The 23,626-nt window shown below is 36.6% G+C and overlaps 2 protein-coding genes across 2 annotated transcripts; both read left to right on the top strand.

Moving 5' to 3' along the window:
- Nucleotides 1-976: 976 nt before the first annotated feature.
- On the top strand, nucleotides 977-11,026 carry LOC122600954 (protein STRUBBELIG-RECEPTOR FAMILY 3-like). Its single transcript, XM_043773735.1, has 17 exons — nucleotides 977-1,069; nucleotides 1,379-1,551; nucleotides 2,856-2,991; nucleotides 3,066-3,137; nucleotides 3,249-3,314; nucleotides 3,520-3,591; nucleotides 3,921-3,992; nucleotides 4,069-4,140; nucleotides 4,594-4,659; nucleotides 4,794-4,859; nucleotides 5,281-5,711; nucleotides 5,859-6,337; nucleotides 7,446-7,717; nucleotides 8,252-8,390; nucleotides 8,932-9,068; nucleotides 9,153-9,309; nucleotides 10,490-11,026. Exons 2-17 carry the CDS (start codon nucleotides 1,410-1,412, stop codon nucleotides 10,583-10,585), a joined length of 2,475 nt encoding a protein of 824 aa, XP_043629670.1. The 5' UTR covers nucleotides 977-1,069; nucleotides 1,379-1,409; the 3' UTR covers nucleotides 10,586-11,026.
- A 3,248-nt stretch (nucleotides 11,027-14,274) lies between these two features.
- On the top strand, nucleotides 14,275-14,619 carry LOC122584203 (L10-interacting MYB domain-containing protein-like). Its single transcript, XM_043756448.1, has one exon. It carries the CDS (start codon nucleotides 14,275-14,277, stop codon nucleotides 14,617-14,619), a length of 345 nt encoding a protein of 114 aa, XP_043612383.1.
- Nucleotides 14,620-23,626: the final 9,007 nt, after the last annotated feature.

Genomic DNA, 23,626 nt, shown 5'->3' on the forward strand with positions numbered 1-23,626 from the left:
GTATTCATCAAAACCTTCATGCAACCCAACTAAAAACCCTAAATTTGATTAAATTACTATTACCCTAGCTTGTATTATAGCAATTAACTCATTTTTAAGAAATCCCCCAAATTTCTCAATTAAAATTAATAGCAAGAACCCTAATTCTTAAAGAAGTCAAAATTAGGTTAGAAAGTGTTTACCTAAATGGATAAAGGAATAAATCAAGGATTCAAATCATAATTTCTTCTCTATTTCCTTTATGATTTCCGGCCACCACCACCACCACCACACTCAAAACTCGAATTTTTAATTTCTTAGGTGATTGAAGATTATTATCATTGTTCTTGTTGGATGATTCTTGGATTTCTTGATTGAAAGAAAGAATGAAATCAATTAATTAGAAGTGAAAGAAGGTTGAAGAAGAGAAAGTAAGTGGGAGGTGATTCATAACTTAAGAGAATGGCTGACATACTTCCCATGATGCCACGCCCCCTTTCAATTTTTCATGGGTATTTTACCCGCTTTCCACTAAAGTTCTAACTAAATTAATCCCTAACCAAAAATAAAATATTAGGAAACTATTTTAATGTTAAAACTATAAAAGGGGACTAACTTCTTTATCTTAAAAAAAACTTTCGGGTGTTACAAGAGGAAAAACATGATTTATGGTAGAGAGAGAAAAATAAGTTGCTGATATTTGAGGAGAGAGAAGAAAGTAAGTAATTGAGATTTAAAGATATTAATAGGTATATTAGGTATAAATATTTAAATTATTCAATAAAATAGAATAATATATTAACCATTTTAATTCATTAATTCAAAATTTGAAAAAAAGTTTATAGATACATTATTAAACGTTGGTTTAGCTGGCGCGGATATGTATGACTTTTTAGTCCACATCACAGCCACCACTTGAGAGAGAGACTTCCTTTCTAGACTAAGAAAGTAAAAAGTAGAAAGAAAAAAAGAATTTTATCTTTTCCCTGTCTCTCTGTCTATCTCTTTCTCTATGCAAACTTTCCATATTTTCTAATTTCTAATTTCTACTTTACCTTCACTTTCCCTCATTCTTCCTCACCTCTTCAAGGTCTGATCATCTTCTTCAATCTCTTTTCCTTTTATTAATTATTATTATTATTATTATTACTACTACTACTATATAAAGTATCATTATAAATATAACTATAAGTATAATTCTAACACCCACCAAATGTTTGCTTAAATGCCTCAAATAATATTGTAACTTCATCAACACTTAAATCTAGAGAACCCCACTTGACCATGATCCAATGCCATTATTATTCTTATTATTTCCTCATTATTTTTATAATAATAAAAAGAAAGTAAGAAATAAAGTTGTATATATATTTTTATATTGTGAATAATTTTGTTGCAGGTTAAATTGGTGTGCAGCTGGATATGCAGAAATGATATTAAGAGCAATGGGTGTTCATGTTAATAATAATTATAATTATTATAACAGATCTATATGTATATTTTACAACTTGTTGGTGTTCTTCTTCTTAGCATTTGTGGCTCCTATTTGTTTTGCTACTAATCCTTCAGATGGTAACCCATCTTCTTTAACTTTTTTTTGGTCTTATTTTTAAATATATATATATACATATATGTGTATGCAAATGCGTGTGTGTGTGTGTGTGTGTGTGTGAGAGAGAGAGAGAGAGAGAGAGAGAGAGAGAGAGAGAGAGAGAGAGAGAGAGAGAGAGAGAGAGAATGATGATGTATAGATCTACTGTAGTAATACGTAAGGATTACCAATAAATACTATACAGCTAAACTGGTGCTTCCCAATCAGGACTTCCTTTAACATCAGTAATGATAGTATAATTATTGACTTTCATGTTTAGGTTCTCACTCTCTAGCTTTTTTAGTTTTCTTTTTCCCGATTAAAAGATTATTCTGTGTAGCTTTAGAAGTAGAAGTGTAGAAATGACCTTTTAAAAAATACTCGTACTCTTTTTTTTTTCTTTCAAAAAATACAAACTTAAATACTGCATAAGTTTGTAGGGGTTAATAGTTCTTTGAGGTTACATTTATTTTTTTGAAACTGTTTATTGATTTGAGAATGATGACTATAATAACAATGTTTGAACTGCTGACCAATGAGTTGTATAGTGCTACCGTTAAAAGTTAGATGTTAAGCTATCATAATTAAGTTAGGGTGTCGATAGTAACACTTTGGAACAGGGGAAATACATCATAGTCATTGACTCCTTTTTAAATTTTATTTTGTGAAAGTAACACTTTCCTGTTGTTATGAATTGTCTAAATCTCATTGGTGTAGCAGACTAATTCATATTGCTATAAACCTTTTTAAGAAGATTCATTCCTTATATAAGCTTTTTTTTTTTCTTTTGTTTCAATTTTTTGATATAGGTTTGATGAACCATGACACTTTAGCTTTCTTTTCTGTACAATTCTAAAGTCATTATCTGATTATGAATTATCAAATTTAGGTGCCCGTCGTAGAATACCTAAACCAGCTGTAGGAGATGTTGTGCAGATATGTTTGTTTCTTGAAGTTCTAGTAATCAGATATTCAGATGTTTAATTGGATGGAAAATTACGTAATACATAAATTTACCAAAAAGGACAATGTTGTGATAAAGGAGATTCGTTTTATGAGAAGTGAGTAAAAGTAACGAGTTATTACATAATTGTATTTGACCATTTTATTACCAGTTTTGATAATATGTTTACCTTGGCATTTAAAAACTGTTTATTGCGATGTGCACTAATTAGATAATTAGTTTCAGAACACGTATCCGAACACTCCCTTTGCAATAGTGTAAGTTGATGTATAAAATACGATGGTGGATGCTTATTGTTGTCCTTGGTCTTTACTTGTCCAGTTAGTGCAATGAATAATCTATATGCTGCATTGGGATATCCTCCTCTTCCCGGATGGACGGCAAGTGCTGGAGACCCATGTGCCGAGGCTTGGCAAGGTGTTGTATGTGATGCTACTAATACAAACATCATATCCATGTATGGAAATCCTTTCATTCCTGTCTTGTAATGATTATGTGCATTGAATTTTGATACATTTTATGTATTTGTAGAACTGTTCATGGTGCCAATTTGGTAGGAGAATTGGGTGATACCTTGGGATCATTTTCGTCACTCCAAACCATGTAAGTGACTTTCATACCTTGGGCAAGAGTACTCATACTCTTGTGTGCCTAATGAGAGGGCATTCAGGATTTCTGATCTTTGACTAATAATTCAGTCTATCTGGTTTGTAGAGATTTAAGCAATAATGCCATTGGTGGTAGCATTCCAGTTGATCTTCCTACAACTGTGACAACTATGTAAGTTTCCTTTTATTTCGCAGGAATCAGATTAAGTTTATCTTGAACAACTTCAGTATTACCGGTTGATAAAAAATGACAACAAGCCTATTTAATTTAACACTTGGAATAATGATCGTGATGACCTCTGTTATCAAATTGCTTGGTTTATTAATATTTTATGACAAGTACTGATGCTAAACATATGATAGTTTTACCTTTGCAGTTTTCTTGCAGATAACAACTTCACAGGAAGCATACCAGATACTCTGTCCTCTCTAACACAATTATCAGCCTTGTAAGTTATAGATACATTCAGGTAGAAAGTTGCCTGATGTGTATTTATGTTTATGGAACCACTAGAGCATCTTATCAAGAAAATTCACTATTTTGAACTAAAATTAGTCATATTTGCCCCGCAGCTTAATTGTAGTAATTGGACAAAACCTGTTTCAGGTCATTTTGTTATTTACGAAAAACATGTTTCGACCAGAACCCATTTAACCCATTTCTCAATCTGCCTGGCACACTTATAACATAATTTGCATTTTCTAGTTTTATCCATACTGTGTTTGCTTACACATCTGTCTTAGAGTTGTAAATATGGTATGTCATTATGCAATCCAGGTCTCTAAATGATAACAATTTATCCGGAGAAATACCTGATTCTTTTGAGGGCCTTACAGCATTGGTCAATCTGTAAGATCTGTTATCTTGATAAAATCAGTCAGCATTGTTCATGTTTTTCTGATTTTTCTCACTTTTCTCATTTCAGAGATTTATCCAGTAATAGTTTAAGTGGAGAGCTACCTTCATCCTTGGGAAGTTTGTCTTCTCTAACTAGCTTGTGAGTAATCAATCATCTTATCATGAACAGATGTTCATGGCTAGAGGTGACAATATGGGTGGGTCAAGGAGCCAAAAGGGTTTGGCTTGAAAAGGCTGAATTGCGTATGGTTCATAACGGGCCTTGTTGGGTTAAATTGCCCCACAAGTAATTTAATCAATCCATGTTTGACTTCTTTTATATGTTATTCAGTGTGCTAGTTATCATTTCATAAACTATTTTACATTCATAAGTTAATAATAATCTAGATGTTCAAATAAAAAAAACACTATTTACAAAAAATAGCCTCTGGCGACTTGGTTCCTTATTGGCTAATTTTTTAGGATTTGATCCATTTGGCTGTTTGAGTTAACATGCAATGCAATTTCACCTGTTCATATGTAAATAAATTCAGATTGCCACCTCTATCCCCAAATTTAACTATTCAAGTGAAACTAACATGTCCATGGGCAGTCATTTACAGAACAATCAACTCTCTGGGACCCTGGATGTTCTACAAGATCTTCCATTGCAGGATCTGTAAGCTTCACAATGACATTGCAATAAATTTGGGATAATGGGAATATTTTTCATACTAGTTATGAATGATGATTGAGTCAGTGTTTTGATATTTGTTAGTATCTTCTACTAACTTTTTCAATTCTTCCTTACAGGAATGTCGCAAATAACCTGTTTAATGGGCCTATACCTGATAAGTTACTAAGCATTCCCAGTTTCAGGTGCATGGTTATTATGCTCATAATATTTTGGACTCACATGTGTACTAGTATTGATCCTTGATCTAACAGACGTGGCAGTTTTGTTCCATTAATTGAGGAGTAGGTCATTCCTAGTTTTGATTTATCCCCAACAGGTCAAATGATTGAAAGCTTAAAATTACCAGCTATAAAGGCAAAGGAAATTCATGCCAACTGAATATTTAAGGCATAAAACCTCCAAAATCTCGAAAAATAATTTCATATTAAAGCAGTACTAATTTTTAATATTATTTGACACCCTAGTTATATATCAACAAAGTGAAATCCATTTTGACAAAAGCTGTTTTTGGTTGATCCATAATCTGACCTGTCCATTTCTTGCTGCCAGTTTTTACCAACTACACGTGTATACTAACCGGGTCTTCTTTTTCATTTGTTTCAGGAGTGATGGTAATTCGTTCAATACTACTAGTGCAGCCCCATTAGCTCCACCTGCATCTCCAAACGCAACTCCACCGGCGGGCTCTGGAACACCATTTTTTCCGTCACCTAAACAAACACCTGGGAAGCAACCACCCGGTAAACAACCACCACAAGCCAGTGGTCCAACATCCACACAAGATTCCAACTCTACTTCCAAAAGTAAATCATGGACTGCCAAAAAGAAAGTTTGGGTGTCAATTGCTTCAGTATTTGGTTTTATAGTTGTGGTATTAGTGTGTCTTCTATTTGCACCAAAGTGCTTCAACAAAAGAAGACGACATCCGGGTTTGATACCGAAGAGGCACGAGATAGCTCCGTACACCGGTAACAACAGAGACAATCTTATAGATAATGCCCCTTTTGTTCAACCGACGAATCAAGTTGATAAAGGTAATCTGATTTGGTTTTCTTTGGTAATGCTATTATTGTTCTGAAATTTGTACACATCCCAAACACTCCACACTTAGCGTAATGGAATGTGGGATACTTAAACTTGGTAATTATTTCAAATTACTAAAGCTCTTATTCTATGAGTAGTTCCAAAAGTGGCACAAGTTGTGAAGCCAAAGGAGGAGCAGCATCAAAAGTTTTCACCACCGCCACCACCACCACCACTACGACAACCGAAAAAACCGGGTCCAAGCATAAAACCACAAATTAATCAAGAGATGAATGTGCAAAAATCGACTGCCATAGCCAAGCAGGAGAGTCAGGAAATAGACATGAGTAGATTTGATATAGATTCAATGCGACCTCCGCCGCCGCCGCCGCCGCCGCCACCACCACCAGTTCCAGCATCACAACCAATCCATCTACCTTTTGAAAAGGTTATTGTAGAGCCAATTGTGCCAGTTAAAGCAGCAAGTGCTTCCACCATACCTCTTCCGCCTCAAACATCCGTCAGATCTTACACAATTGCATCTCTTCAGCAGTACACAAACAGTTTTTCTCAAGATAATTTTATTGGTAGGGGAATGCTGGGGAGTGTTTACAGGGCACAACTTCCGAATGGAAAGGTATGAATTTTATATATACTCCCTGAACCATGAAAAAATTGCAACACAGATATTTGCAACCTTGTCTCTCTCATAAAGTTTTCAAGCTGTACAAATTAACCAGAAGTGTCAAGGTAGGGTAGAGGGCTAAGAAGGATAACTTATGTACAAGGTAAAATGAATGGGGTGGGTTTGACCAAGTCCACTTTCTGTATCAATAAATAGTGTGTCAAATATGATTGTATTGAAATTGATATAGTTTCTTTTAATCAAATGATTCAGCAGGTTCATTCGTAGAAAACACTTTTGGCAACTTTACGCCTGTCAGCCCACATTCACTTTCAGCTAATTTTGTCAAAAAAATTTGTTAATAGTTAGTGTGCCAATATGATTACGACAGTTACGTTGCTTTGATTTTTGTTTTTTCTTTAGTGATATTATGTAGGAAGGTTCTATGCCTTTTTTAGTGGAACATCTTTTTGTGGTACGCATTTAAGCCATTGGTTTATTCCTGTCATTAGATGAACTATCTTTGGCTTTCCATACCTTGTCTTGATGTGCCCCCTCATAAGAGGTGAGGGTTTGAACCTCTTATTAAACTCCATGGGGGTGGTCAGGAAAAGATCTCGGAACCGGTCACGGGGATACCCTGGTTAGGCCGTGTACATCTGAGTCAAAAACTCACCCACCTTGGGTACCAGAACCCTCCTCTGTTTACCTGTATATTTGTAGTTTTTTGTTATAGCTTTTTCTTCTAAGATTGGATTGCATCAAATCCAGGTATTGTGGATAGTTGCTTCAAGATCTATATGTAAGAACTGTTATTCACATATCTTGAAGTTTGTCGAAGTTATTATATTATATAAAAGTTCGTTTTCTTCAAATAAGAAAATGTACACTTTGGGTGACTGCCGAACCATTTGATGCTTTTAAATTTCTGTTGATGGCAAATTTTTTGTAAGAGATATAATATAACATGAATGAATTGCAGCCTTTGAATATTGTATACATTGAATATGTATATTTTTCATGTGTCAAAAGCGATATATAACTGGTTCATGTATTTCTTATGGTGCATCTTGTCAAAAGCTCAAAACCTTATGCATTCTACCTTACAATTGTTATTTAGTTTCTTGCTGTCAAGAAGTTGGAGAAAAAGGTTATCAGTCAACAAAAGGAGGAAGATTTCATTGAGCTTGTGAATGATCTTGATAAAATTCGGCATGCTAATGTTGTGGAACTTATGGGTTACTGTTCAGAGCATGGTCAGAGGTTATTAATATATGAATACTGTAGTTGTGGATCTCTTCAAGATGCACTACACTCTGATGATGATTATAAAAAGAAAATTTCATGGAAGGCACGCATTCGGATGGCACTTGGAGCTGCTAGAGCCTTAGAGTAAGGAAAACAATATATGTGTATATGGATCATGCATTGTATACTTTTCACGACTGAAATAGACTTGTTCTCCAAAATATATACATTCTATTTTAGTTAATTTTTTCACTGAAAATATTGTTAATTTATGTTTATAACCATACCCCACCCACCCTTCTCCTATGAAATTGTTGACAAATGTTGCAATTGAATGTTCTGATGTTCACTTTACAAAGTACTTTTAGCTGCAGCTTCATGTTTGCCCATTGCAATCATCGCAAAAAAGATTTTGGGTCTAGAATGGTACCTTTAGTTTACAAAAATGGTACTTATCACTACACATTTGGCAAACACGAGACCTCCCTAGAACTATATAACATGTCATTTGACAAAAGTGAAATTTGAGCTTTACTATTGACGCTTGGTCATATAGTTTATTTGTGCTTCCAATTGGCTTTTTGTTAATTTTATGTTTTTTCCTTTCAAGTATCCGTTACGGGTATGCTGACATCCCTCTGATTTTTTTTTTTTTTTTTTTTGCCGCTTATGGTTAAGGTATCTACATGATTTCTGTGAGCCACCCATTATTCACAGAAACTTCAAGTCTGCAAATGTTCTTCTTGATGATGATCTATCAGTGCGTGTATCCGATTGTGGGTTGGCTCCTTTAATATCCAGAGGTTCGGTCAGTCAGGTTAGTAGTCTACTGAATTCGGCTTACTATAAAAATCAGTTTGGCTGTATTGGTATAAATGGGATGATGTGGTTTTTGTTCTATCTCAAAAAGGTTAGAAAAAAGTAATGGGAACGGTATAAATGGGTTGATATGGGTCGTGTTCTATCTCAAACAGGTTAAAAAATGTAATGGGAAGGGGATAAAATGGTTAATTATGAATGCATACCTTTTTTGAATGCATACCTTTTTTAAACTCAAGTCTATATGAATGCATACCTTTTTTGATAATTATGCTAATGTAATAATTTATTTGTAATCGTATAATCTATTATTAAGTTTAAAAAGAAATAAGCACAAATTATTCAGTTGTCAAGCATGTCGATCCTGTATCATTAAAGATATATGTCAACCTGAACCCTTTTTAACCGTTAATAAGCCTGCCCGCCTCGTACATAGTGCCCCCTCTAGTTTTTGTAATTTGATATGTTCACAACTTCATATATGGGTTTCATTACCTGATGCAACTTGTATATTTAAATTTTGTTTTGTCTGCACACAGTTGTCAGGACACCTGCTATCGGCCTTCGGTTATGGTGCACCGGAATTTGAGTCGGGAGTCTATACATATATGAGCGACGTGTACAGTTTTGGGGTGGTGATGTTAGAACTGTTAACAGGCCGGATGTCCTATGATAGGTAACACCTTATTAAATTGGACCCTTCATCTATTATGTCTTTGTTAATTTGTTCATGTGACATATTTATTAAAAATATGTGTAGTACACGGCATCGTGGAGAGCAGTTGTTAGCAAGATGGGCGATACCTCAACTTCATGATATCGATGCATTATCGAGGATGGTTGACCCTTCTCTCGATGGAAAATACCCCGTCAAATCATTATCAAATTTTGCAGATATCATATCACGTTGTGTTCAGGTTTTTTATCCCAAACCTTGATAGTCTAATTGTTCGTTGTCCATTTATATATGAACTTGAAATGGAAAATCAGACCCGTTAACATATAAATAGGTTTATTTGGGTTTTGTTATATACTTGGTTCAAAACGTGTGATAGGTGCTCCGAAGAGATAAGGGTAATAATAAGCGTAAGTGCTAGGCGAGCCTCACGTAAAAAGTCTCCTTTTTATCGATAAATACTTGTATCAACCCTAGATTCCATTTTGTACAAAACAAATGCCTTAAACATGCTTAAAAGTCACTTCTACCTAACATACACAAGATACTTCACGTCTTCACTTACATATCCAAAGTTTTCACAAAAATGTACTGTCAGGATTATATATGACATAATTTTTATGTTAATATATTAATATATATATGATATAATTTATATTAATATATTAGTATATATATGACATAATTTATTTCATATTATAATCCTTAAATTGTATGTGTCTTTAATTTAATTAAGTACATTACAAATATAATTAAAACATATAATTTTAGTTCATATCATAATCCTTAAATACTATGTATCTTTAATTTAATTAAGTACATTACAAACATAATTAAAACTACGAGAAAGAAATGGTAAAAGTAAATAAAAAAAAAAAAACTGTATAAATAAAAGTAAATTAACATTGAAAGATTAGCGCCTAGGCGGCGCCTAGTCATATCTTAATAGCACCTAGAAGTGCCCTGCATCGCCTCAATTAACACTAGCACCCGAGTAGTGCCTAGATGATTCCTAACTTCTAGGAGCGGCTAGTACCTAGGAGGCGCCTTTTTAAACCAATGTTATATATATAATAGATCAAATTAGTTTAGTTTTAAATTTAAATATGATCGAACCAGAGATTTTGACAACCCAGGGAATCAGTATGCATAAAACTTCCAAAGTTGCTGTATTAGAGAAGTGTTATATTACTTTATAATAATAATAATTTAGTAATTGGAATCATATTTAAGAAATTAATTATCTATTAAATGTTAGCAAAGGCGATTAAAAAGATTTTAATGGTCGGCTGAACTTGACTGGCCCATTAGGAATGATTTGCCTTGTTGCCCCTCATTAACCATCTGCCTGACCTGCTAAACATCTTGATTATGTCAGGGACATTATTACTCTAACTAGATGAAATTTCTATACTTTGCAGGCTGAGCCTGAGTTTAGGCCGCCAATGTCGGAAGTGGTGCAGGATCTGATACAAATGATAAGGAGGGAGTCTTCTAATAGATCAGAAGGGGATTAATTGATTCATTGATAATAATAATAGGATTAGTTTCTGGTTAGAGGTCAATGACCATCAAAGTCGAAGGTGCCAAGGTTCTAAGTCTCTATGACATAAGGTCGGATGCACTTGGCTAGGCCAACACACTTTCTCTTGTACAAAGGGGGACGAGTGACAATGCCAAATTTGGTGGTTATTTTGTTTCAAGATTGAAGAAATATTTAATTCTCTGGTCTGCCCCATTCATAAGGTCAAAATGGTAAATTTTCTGACTCCCATTCTTCATTTGTAACCGTTGGTGTTGGTTCTTCGTTTCGTTTGTGATTATTCATATAAATTTTTTGTTCAACTGCCCTTTGTTTAGGTTCCCTATCTTCACTACAATATATAAATCTAATATCAATCTCGTGTATCTAATACAGTTACGTATTATGAATTTATGATCCTCGGTTCAAGATCTAACTTTTTTGTACCATTATATTGTCATTTATCCATTATCTAACTGTGCTTATGGAATTTTATATTTGCTTCAAAACTAGTGTAAGAGCTTTGATGCAACAATAGGACTGAATGAGCTAACACTGAGTTCAAGCACGACTATGCAGCCATAGGTTGAGCTCAAACTTGATTCATCAATAGTTTAAACTTCAGCTCGACCTAAAATTTTAAATAACCATGCTTTTTTATGAAAATATTGTACTATAGAAGTATCTCGCTCCCGTAAACTTGTGCTACAATAGTCGACATAAGTAAACTGACTGATAAGATACGCCGGTCGACAGCCTTGTCTTTGGAGACAGAAGTTATGTGTTTGATATTTACTCTTTGCAAGACCGACTAACTGAGGGCCTTTTTTACTTTAGGTAGACTTTGAAAATATCCTCTCTGCGTTAAGTAAATGTAAAGTTGTTTACGTCTCAACCTTTCCCATAATCGTCTATGATGGTATCGAGACTTATAACCCATCAAAGACGTTGTTGGCGTTACCTTACTTTACCTTTTATACTATAACTAAAAGAAAATTCTTGATAAAGCATAAGTTGAGTGACTTGGTTGATTTAGACGAGTTATGAACTTTCTTTTGGTCTGTGCAAGGGACATTGACGACTTATCGTTTGACCCAACACACCTAAAACGTCCAACCGACTAACATACGTTTGCTCATTTTAATGGATTAAATAGTATTTGACAAATTATATACGAAGTACTTTTTACGTGTTTCAATGTTTTAGATTTTTTAATTTAATATATAAGATTTTTTTGCATCAAATCTTCTTGTAGTAAGAGCAACCAATTAGTTAGAAAAGACCCTCACATTATTCAATACTCTAAAAAGACCCTCACATTATTCAATACTCTAAAGAATCTAACCGTGCCATCGGGGACAAGACCAAGTCCTTAAAAATTTTGCTTAAGAAGTTTCCTTCATTCAAGTGAATCGAACCCTCTTATAAATTCATGTCTATAATCAAAGTAAACGAATATCATTGATTGGTTATCATTTTTTGTTTTTTGCTAGTTACAATCTCAACTTACTATTTACAGTGTTCCTTTCTGGTCCTACATTGTAAAATAATGTTTATTAGAGGTACACACGAGGGTTCTCAAAAGCTAGCAATAACATTTGGTTTGTGGTGGTTCTACCTCTTATTCGGTATTAGTATCGGGGTCTGTTTCAAGTATGATAATATTTATCAATTACCATACTTTATAGAGAGGTCCATGCAAGACGGTTGCATCACTCTTGCGGTCAAGCTTCTAAATTTCTTCATTGTTAAGTGCTTCCAGTTCAGATACTTGTCGCCAATGTTGCCCCCGCCATTGTTGGCAAAACTGATGTTTTGGATTGTGCTATGTAGAAGTGTTTTTGAGATGTACTACTAAGTACTAATGAGAGTCTCAGCAGACATGTCCTTTGGCTTTACTCCCTTTAATGTCCAACATTTAGCAATGTCGTTAATCTTTATCCCAATTTACAGCTGATAATTTTGAACGTACTCTAAGCTGTCATAATTTTTTTTTACTTGTCTTAACAAAAAACGTGTTGTAGGACAAACTTGGTAATTTTTTACTATTGTAGGTCTAGGTTACCTAGGAACTAGCTGATGCTGATGTGTACCTAAATTAATATTCGTATTTATCTTGCTTACTTATCTGTTGACAACCAAGTGCATAATAAAGTATTAAGATTTTTTAAAGTTATAATAATTGTATAGATAAAGATGAAAAGAGCTTAACCCTTATATAAAAAATCAAACGTTAATATTTAAACTTAGTTTTAAAATCTTAACCATTTATTTCAATCTAAGGAATAAGAATTATTTAACTTCACCTATAAAATTAAACATAACTTTAAAGATCTCTATCCCATAATAAAATGTACACTAAAAATATTTCAATTGAATTCATAGTTTTGAAACACAGATCTTCATCTTCCCTTTCATTTCTTTTGTTTTTTAAAATCTAAATTTAATTAACACTAATTTGTTTCATATAAACGTCAAATAAAACGGCTACTTTGTTCTTACATGACATTGGTGTCGATCAGGTTTAAAAAATCATAACAGCCACTCTTTAGAGCCCATGGGGACAGACTTACGAAAGTACGACCAAGTACCAACGCGCTCACTAGCGAGGACTCCTAGATAAATGTTCAAGTAGCCTTTCTCACCTCTGTCTCCGGCAAGGACCCCATCTGTATAGTATCCGGCATTTAAGAAATGTAAGTTTATAAAACCTTCCATATTCACCAACCGGATGTCCAATAAGAAGTGTAAGTTCATCCGGCATTTCATTATTGTGAATTGGATGTTCACGAAGCTATATACTAGCTCATTAATCTGGGTTCAACCCGGTCATATTAATACAAGTTTTGTAAAAACGTATTTCGCCATTGAAGTTGCCTCGAAATTTATTCAGCTTAATCCTAAATATGAATGTGATAATTAAGTAAAACTTGTTAAACAGAATGTATAATCTTTAAGTTTTTTTTATCAAATATACTTAGGGCTTGTTCTTATTTCCAACTTAATATATTAAGTCACTTAATTAATAGTTAATCACTTAATATATTAAGTCATTTTTATGTTTCTTTTCAAGCTTAATGAAAAAACCCTAACTTAATAAATTTTTGTGGGGTTTTAATCTAGCTCCCTATTGTTTTTCCAATTTAACCCACCCTTTATCTTCAACTTCCCCAACAAAACTTCCACGTTCTTATTGGCGGCAAAATCTTTAGATTACCACCACTTCTTATCTCTATATATATGAACCACTATAATCTACACTTTCATAGTTCTCTCATTGTATCACAAAACAAGTATATCTTTTTCTTTTCTTTTTCTTTCCCTTAACCACTGATATATGCTTTAATAAGTTATTTGTTTGTATTTCTTGTCCTATTTGATCGATCATTTGTTTGTAATTATTTCTTCACATGGATAATGTATTTGTATGTCAAATTTATTTTATAGGTTAGATCCTTCTATTGAATTTGTAGGTCGATCATTTAGATAGTTAAAATTATTGTTTGTGTATGATTACCCGTATATAGATCAGAATTACATTCCAAAATTATAAGATATCATAATAGAGCATACAAAAAGACAATATACATGACTTGTATTAGCTTACAAATGCCTACATTTGTTTTATACTGTCCTTATGCACTATAGTACGATTACGCGTTTATTTTTAATTCTTTAGGTATTATGGATCAAACGGGTGAGTCTGAAAAAGCGAAGCAACTTAGAATTAGTTGGAAAAATTTGAACGTGGTGAAAACGTTTTTAGAAGCTTGTGTTCAGGGGACTTCTGACCGAGATGGAGGTAATCTCAAACAAAAGTCTTGGAAAAAAGTTTCACAAACCCTTAAAGATACCCATAACTTTATTGTTAATCGTAAGCAAATGAAAAATCATTACGACTATCTCAAGGGGAAATATGAAGCATGGTTACTCCTAAGAAACAAGACAGGAAATGTATACGACCCGTCTACTAACACTTTTAATCTGACCGATGAGGAGTGGGAGGCAGCAATGAAGGACCCTTTTTGATTTATATATATATTTTTTTCCTTTCATTTACTTATTCATTAATTTAGATAGTTATTCAATTGTATACTTTTCTAAAAATAGAGAAATAGGTATGTAAAAGAATTGAAGAATGCAAGTTTACCATATCCTGATCTTTGTGCAAAACTATTTGAGTGAGCAATGGCTACGGGAATTAAAAGTTGGGGGCTAAGTTCACAAGAACCTATCCCACTTGACGAGTGATGCAGCCCACGACACAACCCAAGATGCAAGCCCAGCCAACAACCCAATACAAGAAGAGAGGCCCATTCGTAACAAGAAGAAACCTGCACGTTTTTTGGATTAATGCATCATGTTTACTTTATTTTAGTTGTTACATCTTTGAATTAGTCTTTACTCCATTTTCCACGTTGCACGTTAGGAAGTTACAACATGTTTAGAGTAGTTGCACTATATAAGGAAGACATGGGTTCTCAACCTAGTCTTTTGCATATTTATATTCTGTAATTGCATTTGGAAATAGTCGAAGAAAATTGCCCCAAATATTCTTGTGTTTCTCTCTCCTAGTTTCTTGGAGCTTAACCTACTTATGGGTTGCTATCATTGGTGCTTTCATTCACGATCCTCCTTCCGCCATGCCGCCACGCCGTAACCCCTCTAGTGACGACCCGCCACGCTTAACCCTCTACCTTTGAGAACCATTAAGCTGTACTTTTAAAGCTACGCCAAACAACCACTGTCACTGCATACCAAACTGAATTCAAACGTCTACGCAATCGAGTCACTGGCCTCTCCCAAGATACCCTCAAAAACTGTTATATTTCAGGTCTCAAACCCGAAATCCAGTCCGAGTTAGCCCTCCACAAACCGACTAATCTTCATCAGGTATGCGGTCTATCCCGCCTCATTGAAGACAGGTTAGCTTATTCGTCCAAACCCAAATTACCGTACACCCCTAAAACCAACCCACCTATCACCACTCATCCTACCTCGTCTTTTATAGCTGCTACAAATATAACGACCATTCCCGATAAATCATTAGATAAACCACCCCCTCCCTCTCTTCCTCCATTACTACCGCAACCACCAAAACCCTTGCCATTAACAAAACTGTCACCAGAAGCCATCCACCAACGACGTAAGGATGGGCTTTGTTTTCGCTGCCCCGAACGTTTTTCTCCAGGACATAAGTGCAATCCACCTTAGTTCTTGCTGATTGTTGATAACGATGAACCATCAACCACCATTGAAACCGGTTCAACAACTGAACCCCTTCCCGAAGCCGCTCCACACCAATTTTTTGCACTATCGACTGCTGCGTTTTTTGGTGTCAACTCCCTACAAACTCTACGCATTACGGGGTTCATTGGAACCACACCCGTCACAGTCCTTGTTGATTGTAGTAGCACCCACAACATTATCCAGCCCCGAATTGTCACACAACTTCGCCTCCCAACAACTCCACTACCCACGTTTCATGTAATGGTGGGCAATGGCCAAAACATCACCTGTCACTCCTACTGCCACGACACCACCATCTCCCTACAAAAAACCCAATTCACTCTTCCTTTTTACATATTACCTATTGAAGGTGCCAACGTAGTTCTGGGCATTGCCTGGCTCGCGTCCTTGGGTGCCATTACCGCTGATTTTTCAGTCCCTCAGATCTCCTTCATTAAAGATAACCACACCCATACCCTTGTTGGCGAGCAGTTAACACAACCAATTTCCGCCAGCTCACTCTCTACACTCCTTCGCCACGGTTCTATCGCCGCCATATACTCCCTCGTTCTCCAACAACACCACCAGCCCCCTCCAAGCACCGTTACTGACCCAAATATAACCGCAATTCTTACAACCTATCAACATGTTTTCGCATAACCAACCACCCTACCTCCTAACCGGCCACATGATCACCACATTCTCCTATCTAATGGTGACCAACCAATCAATGTGAAACCGTATCGTTACCCCCACTATCAAAAACAAATCATGACCCAATTAATACATGACATGCACCAATCTGGTACTATCCGCCCTAGCCAAAGCCCATTCTCCTCTCTGGTCCTGCTTGTTAAAAAAAAGGACGAGTCTTGGCGTTTATGTGTTGAACTCCTCGATGAACTTCTCCAAGATCGACTTAAGATCGGGCTATCACCAGATCCGTGTCTCTCCAGCCGATATTCACAAAACCGTTTTTCGAACATTGGACGGGCATTATGAATTCACTGTAATGCCTTTCGGCCTCACCAATGCACCGTCCACCTTTCAAGCTGCCATGAATGATCTCTTTCGGAAGGTCCTTCGCAAATTTGTTTTGGTATTCTTCGATGATATTCTGGTCTACAGTAGTTGCCCTACGGACAATTATGCTCACCTGACAGAGGTGTTTGAACTGCTACACCAACATCAGTTTCATGCTAAGGTATCTAAATGTGTTTTTGGTGTTCCTAAAATATCGTTTTTAGGTCATCTTATTTCTGCAAAAGGTGTTTCCCCTGAACCTGATAAAATAGAATCCATTCAGCAATGGCCCCAACCGTCATCCTTTACAGCCCTACGGGACTTTTTGGGCCTTACTGGTTATTACCGAAAATTTGTACACCACTATGCCCACATTGCAGCCCCCTTAACCAATTTACTTAAATATCCCACCTTCTCATGGAACTCAAAAGCCCAAACAGCTTTTGAATCACTTAAAACCCACATGCTGGACCTGGTTTCACTCGCCTTACCTAACTTCACAAAAACATTTGATGTTACCACTGATGCTTCGGGACAGGCAATTGGCGCCGTCCTATCCCAGGATAATCACCCGATTGCCTTCTTTAGCAAAAAGTTGTGTCCTGCCATGCAAGGTCAATCCACATATACTAAGGAGTTATATGCGATCACTGAGGCTGTCAAAAAATGGCGCCAATAGCTCTTGGGAAACCAATTTCGCATTTACACTGACCACCACAACCTCAAACACATCCTTACTTAAACTATCCAAACACCAGAACAGCAAAAGTGGCTTATAAAACTATTGGGATACGATTTTGAAATTCATTTCAAACCAGGGCGCGAAAACACTGTCGCTGATGCCCTTAGCCGTGTTGATATTCCCTCCATGTTCGCTTTATCACACCCCATTGCCACTTGGTTAACAGAATTGCGAACATACTTCCAGCAGGACCCGCACGGTTCCCAATTTGTTGCCTCCATTTGAGATGAACCTGGTTCTTTTCCTCACCACTTTTTTCGCGATGGTCTCATCTACATTCATGGTAAGTTGCTAATTCCTCCTATCCCTGAATTGCGTACAAGATTAATCAGAGAGTTTCACTCCACTGTTGTCGGGGGTCACACAGGGGTCAATGCAACAGTAAAATGTTTGGCAACATCTTTTATTTGGTTGGGCCTTAAAAAGGATGTTTCTAGTTTCATCAAACGTGTGCTACATGCCAAGCCATTAAACCACCAAACCACAAACCTTATGGACTTCTACAACCTTTACCTACACCGAACCATACTTGGGATGACATCTCCATGGATTTTATTACCCATTTACCGGCTTCTAAAGGTAAAACTGCGAAATGGGTGATCGTCTGTCCAAGTCTGCACATTTCATAGCCTTACCAACCTCTTAAACGACTGTTTCTCTTGCTACTAATTTCATGAAAGAGGTCTACTGTTTACATGGACTTCCCAAGTCCATCATCTCAGATCGCGACCGGGTTTTTATTAGTCACTTTTGGCGGGAACTATTCAAGCTGTTAGGTACTACACTTCTCCATCAAGTGCTTATCACCCGCAAACTGATGGGGAAACAAAGGTTGTTAACCGTGGTCTTGAGATGTATTTGCGAGCATTTGTTTTAGATGAGCATGCACATTGGGAACGGTGTCTTTATCTGGTCGAATTTTCTTATAACACTAGCTTCCATTCTTCTATCAATATGTCGCCCTTTAAAGCCCTTTATGGTAAAAATGTCACCGCTATTCATGATTATGTGTCGGGCTCTACTACCATGGCGTCTATTGATGCTTCACTACTCGAACACCAGCGACTCTTATCTCAGTTGAAAGAGTCTATTCAGGTGGCCAAAGCTAGAATGACGAAACAGGTCAATTAAAAGCGACTGGATAAGGAATTTTGAGTAGGTGATTTTGTGTATCTTCGATTGCAAAAATATCGGCAATCTACTGCTGCTTCTCGTTCTAACCAAAAGTTGTCTCGCCGTTTCTATGGTCCTTATAAGGTTCTACAACGCATTGGCAATGTTGCTTACAAACTCGAATTGCCACCTACAACTAAGATTCACCCTGTTTTTCATGTGTCATTATTAAAACCTAGCTATGGTGGTCCTATACTAGGTCAAGGTGCCCTGGCCAACTTTGGCCCTGATGTGGAATTTTGTAAACTACCACTTGCTGTCCTTCAAGAACGTGTTGATGTCCACGAACATCCTCAAGTTCTGGTTCAATGGGAGAATCAACCAATCGAAGAAGCCACGTGGGAGGATTTATCCTCAATACAGGCCCAATTTCCAGGATTTGGAACCATTGTGGACAATGGTGTTTTTCAGGAGCGGGGGAATGATGTAGCCCACGACACAACCCAAGATGCAAGCCCAGCCAACAACCCAATACAAGAAGAGAGACCCATTCGTAACAAGAAGAAACCTGCACGTGTTTTGGATTAATGCATCATGTTTACTTAATTTTAGTTGTTACATCTTTGAATTAGTCTTTACTCCATGTTCCACGTTGCACGTTAGGAAGTTAGAACATGTTTAGAATAGTTTCACTAAATAAGGAAGACATGGGTTCTCAACCTAGTCTTTTGCATATTTATATTCTGTAATTGCATTTCGAAATAGTTGAAGAAAATTGCCCCAAATATTCTTGTGTTTCTCTCTCCTAGTTTCTTGGAGCTTAACCCACTTACGGGTTGCTATCAACGAGCCTCTAGTAATTGAAGAAAGTCAAGACATGGAAGTTGAGGAGGTATAGGAACCAATTTCTTTGACACCTCAATCCTCATCCAACCCGCAACGAGAGAAAAAGAAGAAAGGGAAACAACCAATGGTCGAAGTTGAAGAAGAAATATTAAGGGTTTTGAAATTAATGGTTGAGAAACATAACAAGGTCAAACAGCCTCTAATGCCCAAAAAAACCGATGCTCCTACATTTGACGATTGCCTAGATAAGTTGAACCAGATTGGGTGGCCAGATGACGATCCCTTGTACGATGTTGCTGTTGCTATCTTTTGTGAGCCAAATGATCATTATAGACAAGCATGGATGAAAATGAACCTAAATAAGTGTGCCAACTGGGTTAAAATTATTGGACGTAGCAACGGGTTGATGTGGTAGATAGGTTTTAGCAGGGTGTTTATGTGATAATTATGTCTTTGTTTGTTACTAGTTCTTTAGGTAACGTAAGTGTTAAGTTCAATTGAGGGGTGTTTTCATCATGATATTGCATGGTTGTGAAGTCCCTCACTCAATGGTTTACCCACAAGTGTAGAATAACAAGTCAAGTAATCACTAGATAGGACTAGTATTAAACGTCAAGTAAGCACTAGATTGGACAAGTATTACGATAAATATAAGTGCAATAAATATATATAACGTAATACGTACTTAAGCAATATAAAGATAAGCAAGTAAGTAAATGGTGAGACACAATGTAATTTTCAAGTGTATTTTATTTATTGATGTTAAATAAAATACAAGGTTGTTGCGGAACAAGATATTACAAAGTAAGTATCTAAACAACCTATGAATTACAAGTGATCTAATCTTTGCTAAATAAACTCTTTGATCGAAATAATTAAAGTTGTGAAGTATGACTGTTTAGATCGAGATTATTTGAGCAAAGGCACCAAATTGCAAAAGTATGTGATTTGGACGAGGAAGTGACTTGGTATTTATAGGCAAAAAGAATTAATATAATATTCTTTTTGCCGTACAAATATGGTTACATGCACTTAAGGAAATTACTTTAATTCCTTAAAAGCTTTGATTAAAGTACAGGAATAAAGTCACATGATAGTGACTTGTCTTCTATTTATCCAAGCACCTTTACATACGTGTAAGGCTTTTAACAAAAGACAAATGGATTGTCCGGTTAAAGGCATGTAAAGGCATGAAGTCAATTCCTCGTAATCAGTGTTCAGACTTGTAAGGTCTAGAACACTGACAAGGACTCCTTGTCAGGAGATCTGGTAAGTCTTCCAGTGAGCTCCGCTATTTGTTAGACTTCTTTCTTCAGACTTCAGTCTTTGACTTCAGTGAGAATGTTCTTCAGTGGAAAGATCTTGACTAGAGTGAAGTCCAGTGAACAAATCTGGTGGAATCCAGATTTCTATACAAGTAAGTTCTTCACTGGTCTTCTCATAATTTCTGGACAAATCCTCAGAGGGCTCCAGTAGTCACGTCTGGAGCTAGTCCAGTAAATCTGGACCTAACAAATTCCCCCTATTTGTTTAGAAATTATGCAAGGATTTTCAAGCTTTTATCTATACAAGTTTGTGCTTGAAGAATCATTGAAAAAATTTGACTAAGTCTAATTTGAATTTCCGGAGAGCCACTTTATAGATCATTAGTGTTCCCAGTTTATACATTTTAATTTCTAGACTTAATCTAGATAAGTACTTGTAAAAAAAATAGGAATTGCAACTTATATTTACAGACATCAACTGGAGGAAAGTTACAATTTTATCAACATGAAATAAATACAAGTACAATATCAGAGTCAGGCCTTCTTCTTTTCAGCATGCCCAGATGGCTCTTTAGTGGCCTTCCTCTTTACACCTGGAGATGAAGACGTAGTAAGAGAAGTCCTTAAGCCCAACTCCATCTCCATCAATTCCTTCCTCATCCATTCCTTGCCAATCCTCTTCATAAAGTATTCAACATCCTGGGAAACATCTTTACCCCTGAATGAAAGACCAATCTCTCTTAATTCTGACCACCCAAAAGCCCTGATTGAAGTGTCTTTTCTTTCATCAGTAAAGTTTCCTTCTCTGAAGAGTTTGACATGGAACTTAGAGAAGTTGTCATGATTTTCTACCAGATGGATCTCAGCACCCAGTATTGATCGGACATCAGCTCTAAATTGTGACAAAGGTTCATACTTTTCTTTTGTCTGAGCCCTTTTCACCATTTCATCCACTTCCCTGGACACTTTTCTCTGTTCAGCAACTTGTTGAATTTTTTCTTTGTTTATCCTTTCAGTTGTGTTCAAGGGAATGAAGGTGCTAAGATCTGCATCTCTGGCAGCTTTGGATTTTCTGGCTGGTGCCTTGGGCAAACCCTTAACCTTCTTCCTATATTCATGCTTCAGAGCAGTTGCATTACTCCTTACTTGTTGCTGGAGATTTTTCAGTTCTTCTCTTCTCTGGGCAATAAGATCCAGTATGCTCACACCATAAATTTCAGAATCATATACTTGTTCATCCTGAGCATACATGGATCGAATATAGACGTCATCCAAGGCATCCAGACACTTCTTCAGCCTGGGATCATCCTTCATCTTCTTGTAAACTTCAATTTGTACGCCTAACCTTCCAGCGTTGTAAGAATCCAGAGTCCCATGCCTGGCCATATCTAACTGGTGAGCAATCAAGTCATCTTTTAAGTTTTTCTTGAAAATTTCAATTAAGATGCACTCTTGCTCCAGTCTCTTTGCCTTGGCCTCATCAGCAGACACATATTCCTCTTCTGCTTCATCTGTTGGATCCCCAGACACCACCTTCTTTCTTTTGAGACTTTTCATTGTGGTTGGGATGTCTGGGAACTCTTCAAATACTGGCTCACTGGCATCAGTACCAGCAGCCTCTTCCTCAACTTGTCCACTGGCTTCGATATCAGTGACATCTTCTCAAATAACCTTCTTCCAGAATTCGATCTTCTTCTTAAGATCACCAACCTTCTCTATACCAGAACCTTTCCCCTTGGAAGCATCTCCAGACTGAAGATGATTCCACACCTGATCCAGCTTATGTCTGTCAGCAGAGTCAAATGTTCGACCAGACACTGGAGCAATGTTGTTCACAGTTTTCCTCAACTGCATCACTTCCTTTTTAATTATTTCAAGTTGATGAGGAAAGTGGGGGTCGATCATCTTCATTACTTCAGGCAACAACCCATCACAGAGATTTCTAAGGAGAGTTTCAGACACCTCCTCAGTGATTTCTTTCAACATATCTCCTCTGAATTTTCTAACAACCTCATCACTGAGGGTGCTGACCACTGAGTTTTTCTCCAGGTTGGCCTGCTCTCCAGAGAGCTTATTCTGGTGGTCAAATTCTGAACATTAGCAGTAAGACTTGCCAGAGGTTGAGCAACTTCAGTCTGAATGGCAGTCTGAGCACTTCTCACCACATCCCCCTTGATTCCCTGGACTGCAACTTGTATTGATTCAGAATTTCTATTTGTTGCCACGACAAGTTCATCCAGCTTCTCAAAGACTATCTTCTCATTTCCAGCAAATATGTTCATTTCTGACTTAAGATTATTGAAAATTAGAGTCTTGAAGTCAGAAATTACCTGAGAAGCAGCCTGAAGTGATCTCTCCAGGTCCGCCACCTTATCAAAAAAGCCTTGGACCTCGGTTGAAGAAGAAGAGGAGAGACCACTGGAAGAATTGGTGATTCTGGTGATTGATGATACTGGCAACACCCTTGTGATATTTTCAGTTGGTTGGGTGACTACCAGTGGTTCAGAATGTTGAATTTCTGGTGCAGAAGGTGATTCAAGAGTTGTTGTTGTTTGTTCTGGAAGAGGTGTTGTTGTATTTTTTGGGGGTGGAAGAGGCATATGAGATAGAATTGACTGGGAAACAGAGTGGATGGTGTGATCAATTTTTTTCTTCTCCCAAAAAACTCATATCACATCAAAATCATTATCCTCAGACAGTGGAGAATCAACCATATCCCAATCTGGGCCGGTTCCACCTGCCTGGTCCTCTACTTATACATTCTCCACCCCAACATTTAAATCAATCTGAGCCACCTGCTCCAGAGTATCTCCTTCAA

The sequence above is a fragment of the Erigeron canadensis genome, chromosome 1 (genome assembly GCF_010389155.1).
Source record: "Erigeron canadensis isolate Cc75 chromosome 1, C_canadensis_v1, whole genome shotgun sequence".
NCBI classification, from domain to species: domain Eukaryota; kingdom Viridiplantae; phylum Streptophyta; class Magnoliopsida; order Asterales; family Asteraceae; genus Erigeron; species Erigeron canadensis.

Excerpts from the sequence above, each read along its gene's own strand:
- LOC122600954 (XM_043773735.1), top strand. The coding sequence starts at position 1,410 with ATGATATTAAGAGCAATGGGTGTTCATGTTAATAATAATTATAATTAT. Across the intron at positions 3,138-3,248 it reads TTTTCGTCACTCCAAACCAT|AGATTTAAGCAATAATGCCA; the intron begins GTAAGTGACTTT and ends TCTGGTTTGTAG. Across the intron at positions 3,993-4,068 it reads CTTACAGCATTGGTCAATCT|AGATTTATCCAGTAATAGTT; the intron begins GTAAGATCTGTT and ends TTCTCATTTCAG.
- LOC122584203 (XM_043756448.1), top strand. The coding sequence starts at position 14,275 with ATGGATCAAACGGGTGAGTCTGAAAAAGCGAAGCAACTTAGAATTAGT.